Consider the following 16,903-nt stretch of genomic DNA (forward strand, 5'->3'; position numbering starts at 1 on the left):
GAACAGAAAATTTGTTACCTTTAAATGTTGACAACCCGAAAATTATTTTCCAAAATTTGTAACGGTGGATGCCCTACGAATAATAGCCATGTCTCCGCAACGAAAAATGGATTTCCATTGCAAAGACAAAATTTATATTCCATTCCGCTCCGTCATGTTTTATTCTACTTCGCTCCGTTGTGTTCAATGAATCCGAACATAGCCAAGGTGGTGTCAGTGTCATTTTAAGAAACCTCAAGGGAGGAGAATGTAATTTTTCCAAAATTTTATCATGTAGACTATTTTCTATCATAAAATGCATCGCAATCAGTGAGGGATTTCTTTCCTTCACTAATTTTCGTCTTTAAATTGTGTTATATTAGTAGTGATTTAGCTCAGCCTATTACCACCCTAATCAAAGTTACGACACCGATTAGAATAATTAGTAACGATAAGGCTAATAATAAGATTCAGGTTTCAGTTTATCATGCAGACCCTTCAATAAAATTATGTTCTAAGCCATTGCATAAGTATTGATGTTAGGATATTTTAACTTTGGTTTTGGTCAGGGTCGGCCTTGGACCAGGACAACTAATTCCACGGTCCAGGGCTTCAAAAAATCGGGTGATTAGTTTAAAATTATAATATCTATTAATAATATATACATCGTATGCTAAAATTACCCCCATAATATACGGTGGCTGAGTGGTAAAAAAAGCGTTATGTATCAGGAAAGGTGCAGGTTCGAGCCATGGCTTGGGGCAAGTTTTACAATTACACCATACTTTTCAATTTTTATAAAAATGAATTTTGAATATCTATAATATATAACAATTTAAATTTATATTTAAACCATATATTATATTTAAATTTATATATAAATATTTATCATATAATAAATTTATTTACTATTAAATTTATATGATAAAATATAATATATTATTATTTATGTATATTTCTATTACTTTTTATATAAAAAATATTATTAAATTTTATTTTATAATAATAAATTAAAACATAAGAAATTCAATATTCTTTTTAATTTAGTCAACATTGATAATAAATTAAATCGTTAAAATTAACTTTATTTTGAATAATTTGATTAGAATTAATCTAATTTGATGTAGTATTTATAAAATTTTGTAATTTTATTTAAATGGTTTAGTTTTTCTTATACTTATATATCAATTCAAATAAAAAATTTAGATTTTATTGTTATGTCTTAAAGTTTTGAATGTCTCGTTATTTTAAAAAAAACAAATTTTTAATATTTATTTTAAAAATTGTAGGATCAATAAGTATTCTCATATTTTACAATTTTAATTTTTTGTTGTTTATTAATTAAAAAACTTCAATATTAACATTGCATATATAAAAATCATATTCGTATATTGACATATTTAAAAATGATTTTTTTTTAATGTTGTTTTTAATTAAATATAAAAAATATCTCAATTTAACTACATTGATGGCAATATAAAAATTCACATCTCATTTTTCAATATGTTTTCACATTTTCACATAAACATCTCCCTTTTAAATCTTCCCCGTCCAACATTTGTCTCCTACCGCACCACCACCAGCTCTGTTGACAACCACAACCACCACCATTCTTTTTGAGTTGACACAATAATCTTCTCGTCTTTCTTGAAAACAAAGGGGAAAAATACAACCCAAAAAAGAAAAATAAAAATTCAAGGATAGTTTCTCATTTTTTTACTAAAACTTAATTTTTATTATTTGTTTAAGGCCTTTAAAAAGGCAGGAGCGGGCCAGGTTTTGGTTTTAAGTCTACAAAAACATGTTTTAACATAGAAAAAATCATCATGATTAGGGGTTCATCATTTTATTCGATGTGTATAAAATAATATTTGTTTTCAAATAAAAAATCGATCACTCAATTAAATACAACACAAAAACAAAAACAAAAAGTCCAGCAACAACGATAAAAGAAAAAAATCTAATTGCAACAGCAATACCTGCAGCAAAAAGTTCAGCAACTAACAATAGTAAAAAGTTCCACTGAGTAAACAAGACATCCTCGTATTGCTGCACTAATGAATGAAAAGTTTAAACATGCATACAACCAACCACCTATGCTTAGATGAGTGTGACTACCAAATCCTTTGGACACCAACAAAGCTTAAATCTGATTCTCTACTTATAGGATGATTCTCTTCATGATAATGGTGGCCCACAGAGGCGGAGGGCGAAGTTGAGGGTTGAATTATTTTGGATTTTGTAATCCGCAATGGTGCGGAGGTCTTCTAGTTGTTTACCGTCAAAGATCAGGCGTTGCTGGTAGACTGGGATCCCATTCTTATCAAAAATCTCCTCCTTCACATTGGCTATTGTGTCTGAACTCTCCACCTTCAGGGATGTGGATGTCCTCTGTCTAGTCAGATCAAATACAAAGATTTGTATCTACACCACAATTGCAAACAAAATTGATAACAAAATATAAGAAAGGAAATAAATACCCCTTGGCATTTGAAAAACAAATGAACTTGAGATAAAATGTTAAATTCAAATAGAAAAAACAAGACTTAAATTGGAAGAAACAACCATAGCAAAGAAGAAGAGAAGATACCTTGGGGGTTATGCAAATTTCTAGCTTGACAAATTTAGAAGAACCAAAATAACAAGATGGAATCACAAGGAAATCTGATGATTGACTTGCTAAAGTAACACTCTGGATGTTCTTCAACAAAGAATGCAATTTTAGACTGCAGTTTTTGAACTTAGCCAATATATCGTAAACATAGTCAGCCTCAAAAGAGTTAGGACCAATGCAGCTAATACTGACTGAATTTCCCAAAAGGGTAGTACTATTATTGAGAATAAACAATTTGCCAGAATATTTTTCTTGAAGAATAGTGGTTTCATCATTGGACTTCAAGGAGACAATGAAGGAGTGACCATAAGAAAATTTGATCTGAGAATCCCCGTGTTTACGGCGGAAATGGTCGGACAACAATCGTGATGAAGCAACAAAGTTGCAACCTGAAAGGGGACAGTAACATGGTGCATCGGTGCATTCTTCTTCATGCTTTCTCTTTCCACAATAACTTATTGTCTTCCGACAGCCATGTTCTTCATTTGGACATGACATTTCCATAGATTGCAGAATATTCTCTACGGCTTTACAACGTTTTGAGCTAATGCGTAATGAACACTTGATACACTTGTTCCTAAGTTGAGGACAACAGGTAGAGCAAACAGTATGACCATTATCACACTGAATTGCAACATAAAAGAAATTCATCAAAATTAGAATTTGAACCAGTTGTCAAAATATAACCAGACATAAAAAATAATCATTCTCAATTTATTTTTCTCAAGATCGAAGGAAGCCAAATCTAGAGTGGTTCCATGAATCTACTTTCTTTCAATATTAGGGGGTTAATTCTATTTGGGGTGGAGTCGATGTTGAATGGACGGTGAAAGGTGCTCAAGGAAGATCGGGGGGGCTTAAAATAAAATGCATACCTGAAAAACTGGAATAGTTAAGGGTTGCAAACAGTTGTAGCAATCGAGAACTTTTGGGTTGGAAATAATAACAGAAACGGGATTATCATCATTAGTAGCGTCTTCTTCGGAATTAACACTGATTTGACAGAGGTGACCCACAAAAAATTAAAGAATTGATGGTAATCAATACTGATTTGATAGAAGGAAATTGATATTTCTTCTAAGATTGGACTATAGTCAACAAAGCGGAAACTTATTTTATGAAAAACATGAAAGAAGCACAAGATATTTGGACAGAGGAAATGCATGTTTTCTTTAATTGTTTTTTATTTTTTCTAAAATAGCATTTTTTTTATTGTAATATATTAACATATCTTGTTACATTTATCAAATTCATATAACGGCCCCAACGGATATTGTTGCTTTGGGAGGCATGAGGTCTAGTGTTCGAGTCCTAACAGGATGCAAAATAAAAACGTAGGTAGAAATAATTATGTAGTGCTACCTAAGACAGCAGCGTTATCATAAGTCCAAACTGAAAATGCTATTACTGATCTAGTACTAGTTGTGAGTCAATATTAAAAGGTTATTATTTGTATTAAGAAAGTTGTTGAATCTACATTCTCTTTTTGGATAAGTAGTGAGTCAATATTAAAAGGTTATTATTTGTATTAAGAAAGTTGTTGAATCTACATTCTCTTTTTGGATAAGTTGAATCTTCCATTTTTATCATTCTAGATTTTCATTTTGCTCATAAGCATAATTTAATTTGAACCTTTATCAATCTATTATAAACATGATGTGTTTTTAAGATGACCATATCTAAATGTACTCGTCACTACTACGAAAAACACATATATAATAACGGTTACAAAAGACCTATAATAACGGTTGAACAACCGTTGTTAGGTAGGGTGTGATTGTAAGTGTTTTACTTACAATCACGGTCTATTGTCTGTGGTAGTAAACTAGATAGTCTGCTACATACAACCATGATTGTATTAAATAACAATTAGTATGTATTTTAATAAAATAAAAAATGCAGCAGTAGAACAAAAATAACAGCAAAAACAACAAGAACAACAACAAGAAAAATAACAAGAACAAAAAAACAAGAAGAACAATAACAAAAAGAAGAACAATAACAAAAATTTATTTAACCCTTAAATTTATATGATAACATTTACCAGAATAAAAAAACCATATATGCAATTACACCATACTTTTCAATTTTTATAAAAATGAATTTTGAATATCTATATTATATAACAATTTAAATTTATATTTAAACCATACATTATATTTAAATTTATATATAAATATTTATCGTATAATAAATTTATATGATAAAATAAAATATATTATTAATTATGTATATTCTATTACTTTTTATATAAAAAATATTATTAAATTTTATTTCATAATAATAGATTAAAACTTAAGAAATTCAATATTCTTTTTAATTTAGTCAACATAGATAATAAGTTAAATTAATTAAATTAAATTTATTTTGAATAATTTGATTAGAGTTAATCTAATTTGATGTAGTATTTATAAAATTTTGTAATTTTATTTAAATGGTTTAGTTTTTCTTATATTTATATATCAATTCTAATAAAAAAATTAGACTTTTATTGTTATGTCTTAAAGTTTTAAAAGTCTCGTTATTTTAAAAATACAATTTTTTAATATTTATTTTAAAAATCGTAGGATCAATAAGTATTCGCATATTTTATAATTTTAATTATTTGTTGTTTATTAATTAAAAAACTTTAATATTAACATTGCATATATAAAAATCATATTTGTATTAGTCAAATTCTATTGACATATTTAAAAATGATTTTTGGTTTTTAATGTTGTTTTTAATTAAATATAAAAAATATCTCACTTTAATTATATTGATGGCAATATAAAAATTTACATCTCATTATTTTCTCATAAATATCTCCCTTTTAAATCTTCCGTCCAACATTTGTCTCCCACGTGTTAACTACGGCACCGTCACCAGCTCCGATGACAACCACAACCACCACCATTCCTTTTGAGTTGACACAATGACCTTTTCGTCTTTCTCGAAAACAAAAGGGAAAAATACAACCCCAAAAAGAAAAAGAAAAATTCAAAGTTAGTTTCTATTTTTTAACTAGGAACTTAACTTTTATTATTTGTTTAAGGTCTCTAAAAAGTCAGGACCGGCCTTGGTTTTAATTTTAAGTCTATAAAAACATGTTTTAACCTAGAAGGTTCATCATTCGATGGGTTGAATTTATTATCCAACAACCCACAGTTCACTATCAATGGATTGGATTTAGTTCATGGTGTGTGTATAAAATAATATTTGTTTTCAAATAAAAAATCGATCACTCAATTCAATACAACAACAAAAACAAAAAGTCCAGCAACAACACGATAAAAGAAAAAAATCCAATTGCAACAGCAATACCTTCAGCAAAAAGTTCAGCAACTAACAATAGTAAAATTTAAACATGCATACAACCACCTATGCTTAGATGAGTGTGACTACCAAATCTTTTGGACACCAACAAAGCTTAAATCTGATTCTCTACTTATAGGATGATTCTCTTCATGATAATGGTCGACCACCAAGGCGGAAGGCGAGGTCGAGGGTTGAATTATCTTGGATTTCGTAATCCGCGATGGTACGGAGGTCATCTAGTTGTTTACTGTCAAAGATCAGGCTTTGCTGGTCGACTGGGATCCCAATTTTAACAAAAATCTCCTCTTTCACATTGGCTATTGTGTCTGAACTCTTCACCTTCAGGGATGTGGATGTCCTCTTTCTAATCAGATCAAACACAAAGATTTTTATCTACACCACAATTGCAAACAAAATTGATAACAAAATATAAGGAAAAACAAATGAACTTGAGATAAAATGTTAAATTCAAATAGAAAAAACAAGACTTAAATTGGAAGAAACAACCATAGCAAAGAAAAAGAGAAGATACCTTGGGGGTTATGCAAATTTCTAGCTTGACAAATTTAGAAGAACCAAAATAACAAGATGGAATCACAAGGAAATCTGATGATTGACTTGCTAGAGTAACACTCCTGACTGTCTTCAACAAAGAATGCAATTTTAGACTGCAGTTTTTGAACCTAGCCAATATATCGTAAACATATTCAGCCTCAAAAGAGTTAGGACCAATGCAGCTAATACTGACTGAATTTCCCAAAAGGGTAGTACTATTATTGAGAATAAACAATTTGCCAGAATATTTTTCTTGAAGAATAGTGGTTTCATCATTGGACTTCAAGGAGACAATGAAGGAGTGACCATAAGAAAATTTGATCTGAGAATCCCCGTGTTTACGGCGGAAATGGTCAGACAACAAATATGCTGAAGCAACAAAGTTGCAACCTGAAAGGGGACAGTAACATGGTGCATAGGTGCATTCTTCTTCATGCTTTCTCTTTCCACAATAACTTATTGTCTCCGTGCAACCATAAATTTGATTTGGACATGACATTTCCATAGATTGCAGAATATTCTCTATGGCTTTACAACGTTTCGATCTAATGCATAAGGAACAATTGATAATACACTTGTTCCTAAGCTGAAGACAGCAGGTAGAGCAAACAGTATGACCATTATCACACTGAATTGCAACATAAAAGAAAATTATCAAAATTAGAATTTGAATACATAGAGCAGGCGCTAATGAATACATAGATTAGTATATGTGTGAGAAGCATACAAACTGCATATAAAACAGCTACAACAAATGAAGTTACAATAAAATGCATACCTGAAAGACTGGAATAGTTAAGGGTAGCAAACAGTTGTAGCAGTCGAGAACTTTTGGGTTGGAAATAATAACAGAAATGGAGTTATCCTCCTTTGTGCATGTCTCCATTGCTTGTTTGACTAATAATAGTGATAAAACAAATTAAAACTTGATTAGGAGTATTATATAATCAAAGAAATGCATTCACTGTGTTACTTATGTTGGGTTGGCTTTTGGTCTTTCGAGCAAAATACTCACCGAGAAATTAGACTACTGCAGCTTGAGGCGTTTTGTTGGCTTTTGGAATTCCAGAGGCCTCCCCTCTGTTACTTATCATTGGTTTTGTTTTCTCAACTATCCATTCATTTTCTTCTATTTAAAGGCAAAGACACGCGTATGCATATTCAGAATAAAAAATGTTTACTACCGATTCGTTTCAAAGTATAAATGGGTTTGCAAAAAAAAAAAAAAAGTTTTCTAAGAAGCATTAATGTTACTTTTTATTTTATTTTTTTTCAATTTAAGTTTTTCGAACTAATAAAAAATTTTAAAATTTTTTTAATTTTTTATTATTCAATTTTTATCATAATTTTAATATATATAAATTTTTTAAATAATATATAATAGTATTTGTAATAAAAGATTCCGTTACAGTTTTTTCATCTTATTTTTCATTAATGAAAATTTTCATTCTATTTTAAATTTATAGTTTTGGTAGCTTCTCACTTCTACATTGAAAAATGAAATTGTATATATTTTAAATCACATTTAATGTTTATAAAGTATATTAAGGAAATTAACATAAGTGGTGCAGAGATAAATTAATAGTTGGTTTACCCGTGGAGGATTTGGATTTATCCGCTCTATTATTGTTTTTGAAGGAGCGTTTGGAGGCTTTTAATGGGTGGGCTTTAGGAAAAGATACCGTGGTTTGGTCCGGAAATTTGGAGAGGGAATTCTTGCTAGCCTCTTGTTACGATTATTATGAGAAGTCTAGCTTGCCGTATGGCCCTCTCTTTAATCATATGGAAGCGTTTGGGTTTTGTGGAAAACGGAGGTTACGTTCAAAATAAAGGCTTTTGGTTGGAGACTTTTCCATAATAGGCTTCCTTTGAAAGATCTTTTGGCGACACGAGGTATGTCTTTTCCTTTGGAAGATTCAAAGTGTATTTTTTGTGGTCATTGTGAGGAATCAAGGGATCACTTCTTTTTTAGTTGTTTGGTGGTTAGAAATATTTGGAGAGATATAGCATTTTGGGTGGGTAAAAGGGTTTTATTAGAAGAAGGGTGTTTTTCAAATTTTATGGATTGGCACTGTTTCTTTGATAGTCAAAAGGTTTTGGATAGAAAATTGGACATAGTTTGGTTAGCTTCAACTTGGTGTCTTTGGTTGATTAGAAACGGTGTGTGCTTTCGCAAGGAGGCGTGGAGTGTGAATAACATCGTTTAGAATATCAAGACTTTAGTTTGGAGATGGTCTTTTTGTGAAAAAATTACCCATTCCAATTACTCTTTTTACGAGTTTTGCATGGATCCGTTGTATTTTTTCCCGTAATGTAATTGGCTGGTAATTTTTTTCTTTCTTTTGGGGCGCTTCTTCGCCTTTGTAATTGGGTTGGAGAACCGTTAGTTCTCCTTTTAATGATATCTTGCTTTCTAAAAAAAAAAAGTTGTGTAGGGACGCAGAGAGAAAAAGAGTCTGACTTTTCATTAAAAATGAGTCTCACTAAATATATTTGTGATCTTTTTTTAAAATATTTTATAGTCCCTCCAAAAATTTCACTGAAAGAATGGCCCTCCTAAAAAATTTCATCCACACTTTTGATCCATCCTTCTAAAAAAAGTCGATAAAATCCTCGCTAAGTAGTAAATTTTTGCTAAAATTGTCGCTAATTTGGTTGCTAAGTTGTAAGAGAGGCCAACAATGTGGATGAAAATTTTTATAGGGATCATTCTTTAAAGAAATTTTTTGAAAGGACTTAAAGTAAAATCCGGCCCGGCCCTATGCCTGTGCAACCTGCTCCACAGCACATGGCCTCATAATCTAAATATGGTTAATAAGGCACTAGATAATGATATATTTTTAGGAAGAATATAAATGTACTGCAATGTATAGCTAAAAACTGGGTATTTGTTTGTAGAAAAGTTGTGGGTGTGACCCCACCACTATGACTCTTTTAATTTTTTATTCGTTTTTGCTAGATATCTTTCTCATAAAAGATTACCACTTTAATCTATTATAAAAAAAAATTATAAAGATTACCACTATTTATGTATTAACATATTAAACAGAAGAAGAACAATTCTAAATTTCTTAGTTAACAGCCCTAAAGGTACGATTTTTTTAAAGTCTATTGATGCTTCACACATTACAAAAACCGCTGATGCAATTTTTAAGATGATCGATGACATTGTGGAAGATGTGGGAGAAAAGAATGTTGTACAGATTGTCACCGATAATGCTGCCAACTACAAAGCAGCAGGTACAATGTTAATGGAAAAGCGAAAGAAACTCTACTGGACACCGTGTGCGGCCCATTGCATTGATCTCATGTTAGAGGATTTTGAGAAAAAAATTTCAGTTCACAGTGAAACAATTTCAAAAGGTAAAAAAATCACTCAATTCATTTATTCAAAGCCTTCCCTTATTTCTTTGTTACAAATTCATACTAAAGGAAAGGATTTGGTGAGACCCGCGGTTACTCGATTTGCGACATCTTATTTAACTTTGGGGTGTCTCATGGAGAATAAGGGAGGTTTGATAAGGATGTTCACATCTTATGAGTGGACGGTAACCAAGTTTGCAAAAACAAGTGAAGGAAAGCAAGTTGAAGAAGTGGTTATGGATAAAGAGTTTTGGAAAGATATTGTTATCTGTTGTAAGGGTGCTTATCCACTAATCAAAGTACTCCGTTTAGTGGATTCTGATTAAATGTCGGCAATGGGATTAATTTATGAGGCAAGTGGACCAAGCTAAAGAGAAAATTCAAGCTAGCTTCAATGGTGTTCAAAGAAGGTAATAATTTATTCTCTAATTCTCTTCAAATCTGACACTGTTTGTTCATTCAATTTTGTTCCCTGTTTTTTATCCAATTCTGTTCAAATGTTCAAATCTGCTCACTTGAATTTTGCTCACTGTTTTTATCCAATTTCGCTCACTGATTTAAATTCTGTTCCAATTCTGTTATCCAATTTTATTCTAATTCTGTTCCAATTTTTTTCTAATATATTATCCAATTCTGTTTTTATCCAATTTCGCTCACTGTTTGTTGAGGAAGATGACCGCGTGTCTACGCCTCGTTGGTTGGTCAAAATTCCATCTTCTCTCTGTTTGTGTGGTTGGCCGGTCGTATCGCATGGGGCCCACTGCTGACTTTGTGGAAATCTGGAATGAAGCGCGCGTTTATCATATGATCGTACGGTTTCCATTTAAAGACAACTAAGATGCACAGCGTAGATGGCAAGGGCGTATGTTTGCAACCCAGTGATCCTCAGTTCGATTCCTGGCCATATTTTTCTCCCTTTTGTCCTAATTTTCAGGTTTTCTCTTATTTCTTTATGATATATTTTAATATTAATATGTATTATTAGTCTAGTTAGGTTAATTTAACAATTAGGGTAATTAACAATCTTAGCATAATTAGGTAATTATTTAGGATGAATTAACTTAGAAAATTAGGACTACATTTTATTAATATGTATTATTAGTCTAGTTAGGTTAATTTAACAATTAGGGTAATTAACAATCTTAGCATAATTAGGTAATTATTTAGGATGAATTAACTTAGAAAATTAGGACTACATTTTTTTTATCTTATTTTCTTAATTAAATAATTTTAATAATTAGATTAATTGGGTTAAAATTAATTAGGTTTAATAATTGATTTTTTTAAATTTAATTTTTTAAGTTAAATAATTAGGGTTAATATGATCAGGATTAGGCTAATTAGGTCATGTGACGGTTCCTTGTAATTTTAGTTTAGTGTAGTTAGGCTCAGTAATTATGTTCTCTTTAACCTTTGTTAACCCTGTAGGTTTATTTTACCCATTGGGTTTTTTAGCCACTAAGTTAACCTTTAAAGTTTAGGTTTATCTTTTGTCTTCAAACATTGAATTTCTTTTATGCACGAATTCTCTTCTCATCACATACTCTGTGTATGTCGCATGCCTTTAATTATTATTTTTCGCCATTTCAATTCTAGAAATTATGTATAGGTCGCAATAAGTTTTCTTGTAATAGTAATTAGGGTTCATATTCCTGCCTTTAATTTCTGCAATTTTATTTTCTCCTTTTATTTTTCTGTACACAGGTTTTTGGCTATGTTATCCCTCACCCGAAGCCTTGTAATAGCGTAGGACTTTACTTTCCGCACTTATGTTTCTGCCTTTATTATACTGTGTGGTTAGTAATCCTAGGAAGTGATAAGCCCGCTAATGAATTTAGTTTGCCTAATTACAAGATAAAATATCCGAACTGAATCACGTGATTGTCGCACACACACACACACACCTTTAGGGTAACCCTTCTTATGCTGTCTGTTGCCTTTCAATTATGATTTTGAAATAGTCAAGTCCCTCAATTCCGAGGATACCTAAGCAAAACAAATGTTACTCTCAGTTCATCATCAAATGATCTTGTCCCTCGAAGTTGCCTTATAAATGATGATTGTCGCAATTACTAAGGTATCCTCGCCTGTTGCCTAAAAAAGATTAATGACTATTATATCCTTCCCTAAAGACTACCTACCTCTATATGGTAGGGACAATCTTGTGGCGAACGATAACTTCGACGACCCTTTTTAAATCCAATGAAAGGACTACCTTCCCTCTTTACGGTATGAATAGCCATTTCCCATTAAAGTCTAAAAGAACAAAAGTTCTAAACTTAAGGGTAATTTCTTTTTAATTGCTTGCTCTTTTTCAAATTCAAATTCAAACTCAAAATTCAAAATCTTTTCCCACTTCTTTTCAAATAATCTTTTCAAAAGACTACGCTTATTTACAAGCTAAAGTTCTTATTCAAACATTTTTCTCACACTTCAAACATTTTGAAAATAAAAGTGAGCTAAGAAATTAAGAGCTCATGGATAACCATGGGTACAAAGGGTGCTTACACCTTCCCTTTGTATAACTTACCCCCCGAACTCAAAGTCTTTTAAAAAGGTTTTTTTCTGTTCTTTTAGCCTTTCTATAAATTGGATAAAATAAAAGTCGGTGGCGACTCTTGCTATCCGCAACATTTCTAAAAAAAGTCAGTTCTCCCACCGTATTACAACCACAATGAGGGTTTGCCAAGATAACAATATTGGGTTATGCTAGACGACCATTGGTGCGACTGTGGAAATTTTTAAGCTTTCTGTATGCCTTGCTCACATGTCATAGCGGCATGTGCATTTGCGCACCGCGACACAATATCACTACTGTCTCCAATTTACAAGGTTCAGACATTGCTCCGAGTTTATAGTGTTGCGTTTCCAATGGTAGCCAAGGAGGATTACTGGCCTGAGTATGATGGGGAGGTAGTTTGACACAATGACGCAATGCGGCGCAAGAAAAAGGGTCGCCCCAATAGTACGCAGATTAGAACCGAAATGGACGTCCACGACAAAATGAAAAGAAAATGCAGCATTTGTTGTCAAGTGGGGCACAATAAAAAAAATGTCCTAGTCGTGGTTCAACCTCGTCGCAAATTTAATCTACTTTGTAATTTATTTTTACGACAATGTATCAATTTCGTTTACCACCTCTTGTAACGTTTCTTTAGTCTTTCATCAATAAAGTGTACTATATTAAAAAACTGAAATCGATAACGCAGACATTATTTAGGGTTAATAAGAATTTTACGAAATCGGTTTATCGGACGTTTTTACGAAAATAAAAGACCGGAATCAAAAACTTTGCGCGAAAAAACACAAACATATTTTTTTAAAAAATAAAAAATACCTAACACATAGATGTCATACCAAATGGCACCCATGTGTTTCATAATGGTCTAATGCGCCAAATGAATTGGCTAAAAAAAATTTGCTTGAATTTCCTAAAGTTTGTGCCAAATGGTTTGGCTTATAGTACACTAATGCGCCAAATGATATGGCGCATACACCTATGAGATGTCCCAAACCTAGACAGTTTAGTAAATAAACTTAAAACTTGTTTTTTTTTAATAGTTGGTTATTTAATTTTTTTTTCTAGATCAAATACTATATATAGAGTGGCATCCTCTTTTTATAAGCTGGTTTTAATATTATTTTTTTAAAAGCAAGAGATTATATATATATATATATATATATATATATATATATATATATATATATATATATATATATATATATATATTATAGAGGGAGAACTAAGGGTTCTCCAGCCTATATACAAAAGGGTCCCCAATCAACCACCCCACCAAAAAAAGGAAAATTACACACCAATTACATTATGAGAGGAATAGAAAGGAATTCCTACTAAACTCATAAAAGGAATAATTGGCATGGGTAATTTTCCCAAAAAAAAGACCGGTTTTAATATGATAACATCACACGACACACTATCGATTCGGTTTATATGCGCATCAATTGAGTGCAACGAGTTGCATTGGAAAAATCAAATCCCACTTCACATAACTCTATTCTAATAATGTTTGTTTAATTATAGTTTCTTTCAATAAAAATGTTTGTTCAATTGCAGAAAACTAGATCTGTTTATATCATCCTCAGCAAATTATCATTATAGCTAGAGCTCAACAAAAACAAAAAGGAGAAAACTCCAAATCCTTAAAACAAGAAATTCAAATTTCGAAGTCTTCTATGTTATATTTGATGACAAGTATTAAGAAGTCGCACTAGAAACAATATGGATAGTTGATTTGGCTTTGATACTATAATCAGCAATGGTGAGGTTATCATCTAGTTGTTTATTGCCAAACATCATGCGTTGTTGTTCCACTGGGAGCCCATCCATCTCACAAATCCTCAACTTCAGATTGGCTATCGTGTCTGAACTCTCCACCTTTAAGGAAATCATCTTACGACTCCATCTCCTTGTGATGGCTACGAAGATTTGTATCTGTAGCAACATTGCCAACAAAAATTTATTAAATGAAAAAACAACAGCCAGAAAAGAAAAATAAAACTCCATACAACATTAATAATAGCACCACAACAACAACAACAAAAAAAGGAGATAGATACCTTGTGGTTTATGCAAATTTCTAGCTTGAGATGATTTTTGGAAGAACCAAAAAAACCAAATGGGATTACAAGGAACTCTGGTGAAAGAGTTGTTGAATCAACCTGTTGGAAATTCTTTTCGGAAGACTCTAACTTCAAGTTGCATATCTCGGACCTTGCTAAAATATCGTAACAATAATAGTTCGCGGAGGATTTAGGACCAATGTAGCTAATATTGATTGAATTTCCCATGCTTGTAGTATTAGTCTTGAGAAAAAATAGTTTTCCATTATTTTTTTCTTTAAGAACAGTGACCTGAACTTCATCATTGGACTTCAAGAAGGCAATGAAAGAGTGATCATAAGAAAACTTGATTAGAGAATAACCATGTTTATTGGTGAAATGGTTGGATAACTTATCATATGAAGCGACAAAGTCACAGCCAGAAAGAGGACAGTAACATGGAATATAGATGCATTTTTCTTCATGCATCTTCTTGTCAATGTAACTTATTGTCTCCTTGCATCCATATTTTTCATTTGAACAAGATATCTTGATAGATTTCAATAGATTGTCAAAGGCACTGCAATGTTTTAAGATAATGTCTTTTGAACACTTGTCACACTTATTCCCAAGTTTATCGCAACAGGTAGAGCAAACAATATGGCCACCATTATCACACTGAATTGGAACATAAAAGAAAATCATAAAATTACACATTGAACCATTTACTAGAATAAAACAAAACAAGAGATTTCTGTTTAAGACTTGTTAGCATATTACGCTATCAAAAGCATAACCAACATAAGAATATTCAAGTACTTTCAAATGAACATATAAAAGACAGAAAGTTGTGAAAGAATAACATAAAATGCATACCAGAAATGCGGGAATAGTTAAAGGTTGAAAACAAATGCAGCAATCAAAGGCTCGTGGGTCCGAAATCATCACTGAAATGGGGCTACTCTTATTATCATCTTTTGCGGATTCAACATAGTCTCCCTTGCATGGCTCCATGATTACACCGTTTGGCTGATAGTGATAAAAAAGAGAAAGTAATATATATAACCAAAAACAGCATCACAACTTAATATAATCAAATCAAAGATTAAGTAATACTCACTGAGAAATAATAGAGTCCTGTGACTTGTTGGCTTTTGGTTTTCTGTGGTCCTCTATTTGCTTTTGGCTTCCGCATTCATTTACTACGTTTTAAAGGCAATCAAGCACGTATATTCAAGAAATATAAATTAATGTTTACGGCTTAATTCTCTCTCTCTCTCTCTCTCTCTGATTTTTTAGTTTACAAAAGTGCATCCATTCGTATTCTCCTTTTTTTTTTTTTTTCCCTTTTAACTATTACATCTATTCGTATTCTATTTATTAAGTGAGATGATAAATAGACTTAAAGGCATTAGATACCTATAGTAACAAAATATTGTTGTTGTCTTCCAACACTAGTATTATTGACGTAAAATCATCCGTTTGTTTGTCCAGTGATTGGCGATGGACTTAGGTTGTTTCTTAGAATGGACCTACAAGAATAGAATTTCAATGGCCAAGTTAGTGAATAAGGAATGGACTTACATTTTCGGTTGTATGTGTGGTGGTTTATACACTACTACAAAATAGACTAAAACACATTAGATACCTATAATAACAAAACTAGTAAAGAACCTTCTAAAGTGATTTGCTATTGTTCATCAGAACTTGTGTATCGTAGAAGCGGAACTTGGTTACTTCTGTTGTGTTGGTCACTCCTTTCATCAGATTCAGAACCTATTTGTTAAATACTTAAAATAACAAACATTAGAGTACCAAAATTTTACATACAAATATACTCATTGTTATTATCAAAACTCAGAGATATTATTGCAGAACCAAATCTTGTTCTAACAATGGGGTGTTACAGTAACACTCATGGTTGATAACGTTTCTGCTATAAACCTTGCTAAGAACCTAATTACACATAGGAGGAGCAAACACATTGAGATGAAGTTTTGATACTTGAGAGAACTTGTTAATGAAGGAAGGTTGATATTGAGATATTGTAGAAGTGAAGACCAAGTGGCCGATTTGTTGACTAAGGGAATCACAATTGAAGTGTTCAAGAGATTGAAGAAGAACATGGACATGGAAGACTTTGAACACTTGAATTAAGATGGTGTGTTGTGAAAATTTACTAATTCAAGTGGTGTAACTGGTTATTGCAGGGTTGTAACCAAATACAAAGTGTAGTTTTTTTTACCATTATTGCTAGTGTAATCGGCTACGCATTCACAATAATCCATTACCACTGTTATGTGATTCAATTGCTCAAACAGTTGTAATCGAATACAATTTTTACGTAACCACTTGGAAACAGTTCTAATTATTACAAGTTTTACGTAACCTATTACAGATATAAAATGCATTTGTCTTTTGGGTGATTTAAACACTACAAGATAAAAGCTCTCATGCAAAGTGTTTTTGTGACGTGGTTATCACATGTCAAAAACTTAGCAGTTACGACATGATAATCACGTCACTACCTTTAAA

The 16,903-nt window shown here is 31.6% G+C and overlaps 3 protein-coding genes across 3 annotated transcripts; all 3 read right to left on the reverse strand.

Moving 5' to 3' along the window:
- Window positions 1-1,892: 1,892 nt before the first annotated feature.
- Window positions 1,893-3,591, reverse strand: LOC131620911 (E3 ubiquitin-protein ligase SINA-like 10; the record flags this gene model as incomplete). The annotated part of the gene is made up of 3 exons (XM_058892098.1): window positions 1,893-2,403; window positions 2,570-3,217; window positions 3,469-3,591. Coding segments are annotated over 3 exons (1,017 nt in total), but the record flags the coding sequence as incomplete, so codon positions are not given.
- Window positions 3,592-5,822: 2,231 nt separating this feature from the next.
- LOC131620910 (E3 ubiquitin-protein ligase SINA-like 10) lies at window positions 5,823-7,541 on the reverse strand. Its single transcript, XM_058892096.1, has 4 exons — window positions 7,461-7,541; window positions 7,224-7,342; window positions 6,423-7,073; window positions 5,823-6,283 (listed from the first exon to the last, which is right to left on the reverse strand). The coding sequence occupies exons 2-4, from the start codon at window positions 7,329-7,331 to the stop codon at window positions 6,038-6,040; spliced, it is 1,005 nt and encodes a 334-aa protein (XP_058748079.1). The 5' UTR covers window positions 7,332-7,342; window positions 7,461-7,541; the 3' UTR covers window positions 5,823-6,037.
- A 6,483-nt stretch (window positions 7,542-14,024) lies between these two features.
- On the reverse strand, window positions 14,025-15,382 carry LOC131619392 (E3 ubiquitin-protein ligase SINA-like 10). Its single transcript, XM_058890495.1, has 3 exons — window positions 15,245-15,382; window positions 14,387-15,046; window positions 14,025-14,261 (listed from the first exon to the last, which is right to left on the reverse strand). Exons 1-3 carry the CDS (start codon window positions 15,380-15,382, stop codon window positions 14,025-14,027), a joined length of 1,035 nt encoding a protein of 344 aa, XP_058746478.1.
- Between the last annotated feature and the right edge of the window lie 1,521 nt (window positions 15,383-16,903).

This window comes from Vicia villosa, linkage group LG7, assembly GCF_029867415.1.
Source record: "Vicia villosa cultivar HV-30 ecotype Madison, WI linkage group LG7, Vvil1.0, whole genome shotgun sequence".
In the NCBI taxonomy this organism is placed as follows: domain Eukaryota; kingdom Viridiplantae; phylum Streptophyta; class Magnoliopsida; order Fabales; family Fabaceae; genus Vicia; species Vicia villosa.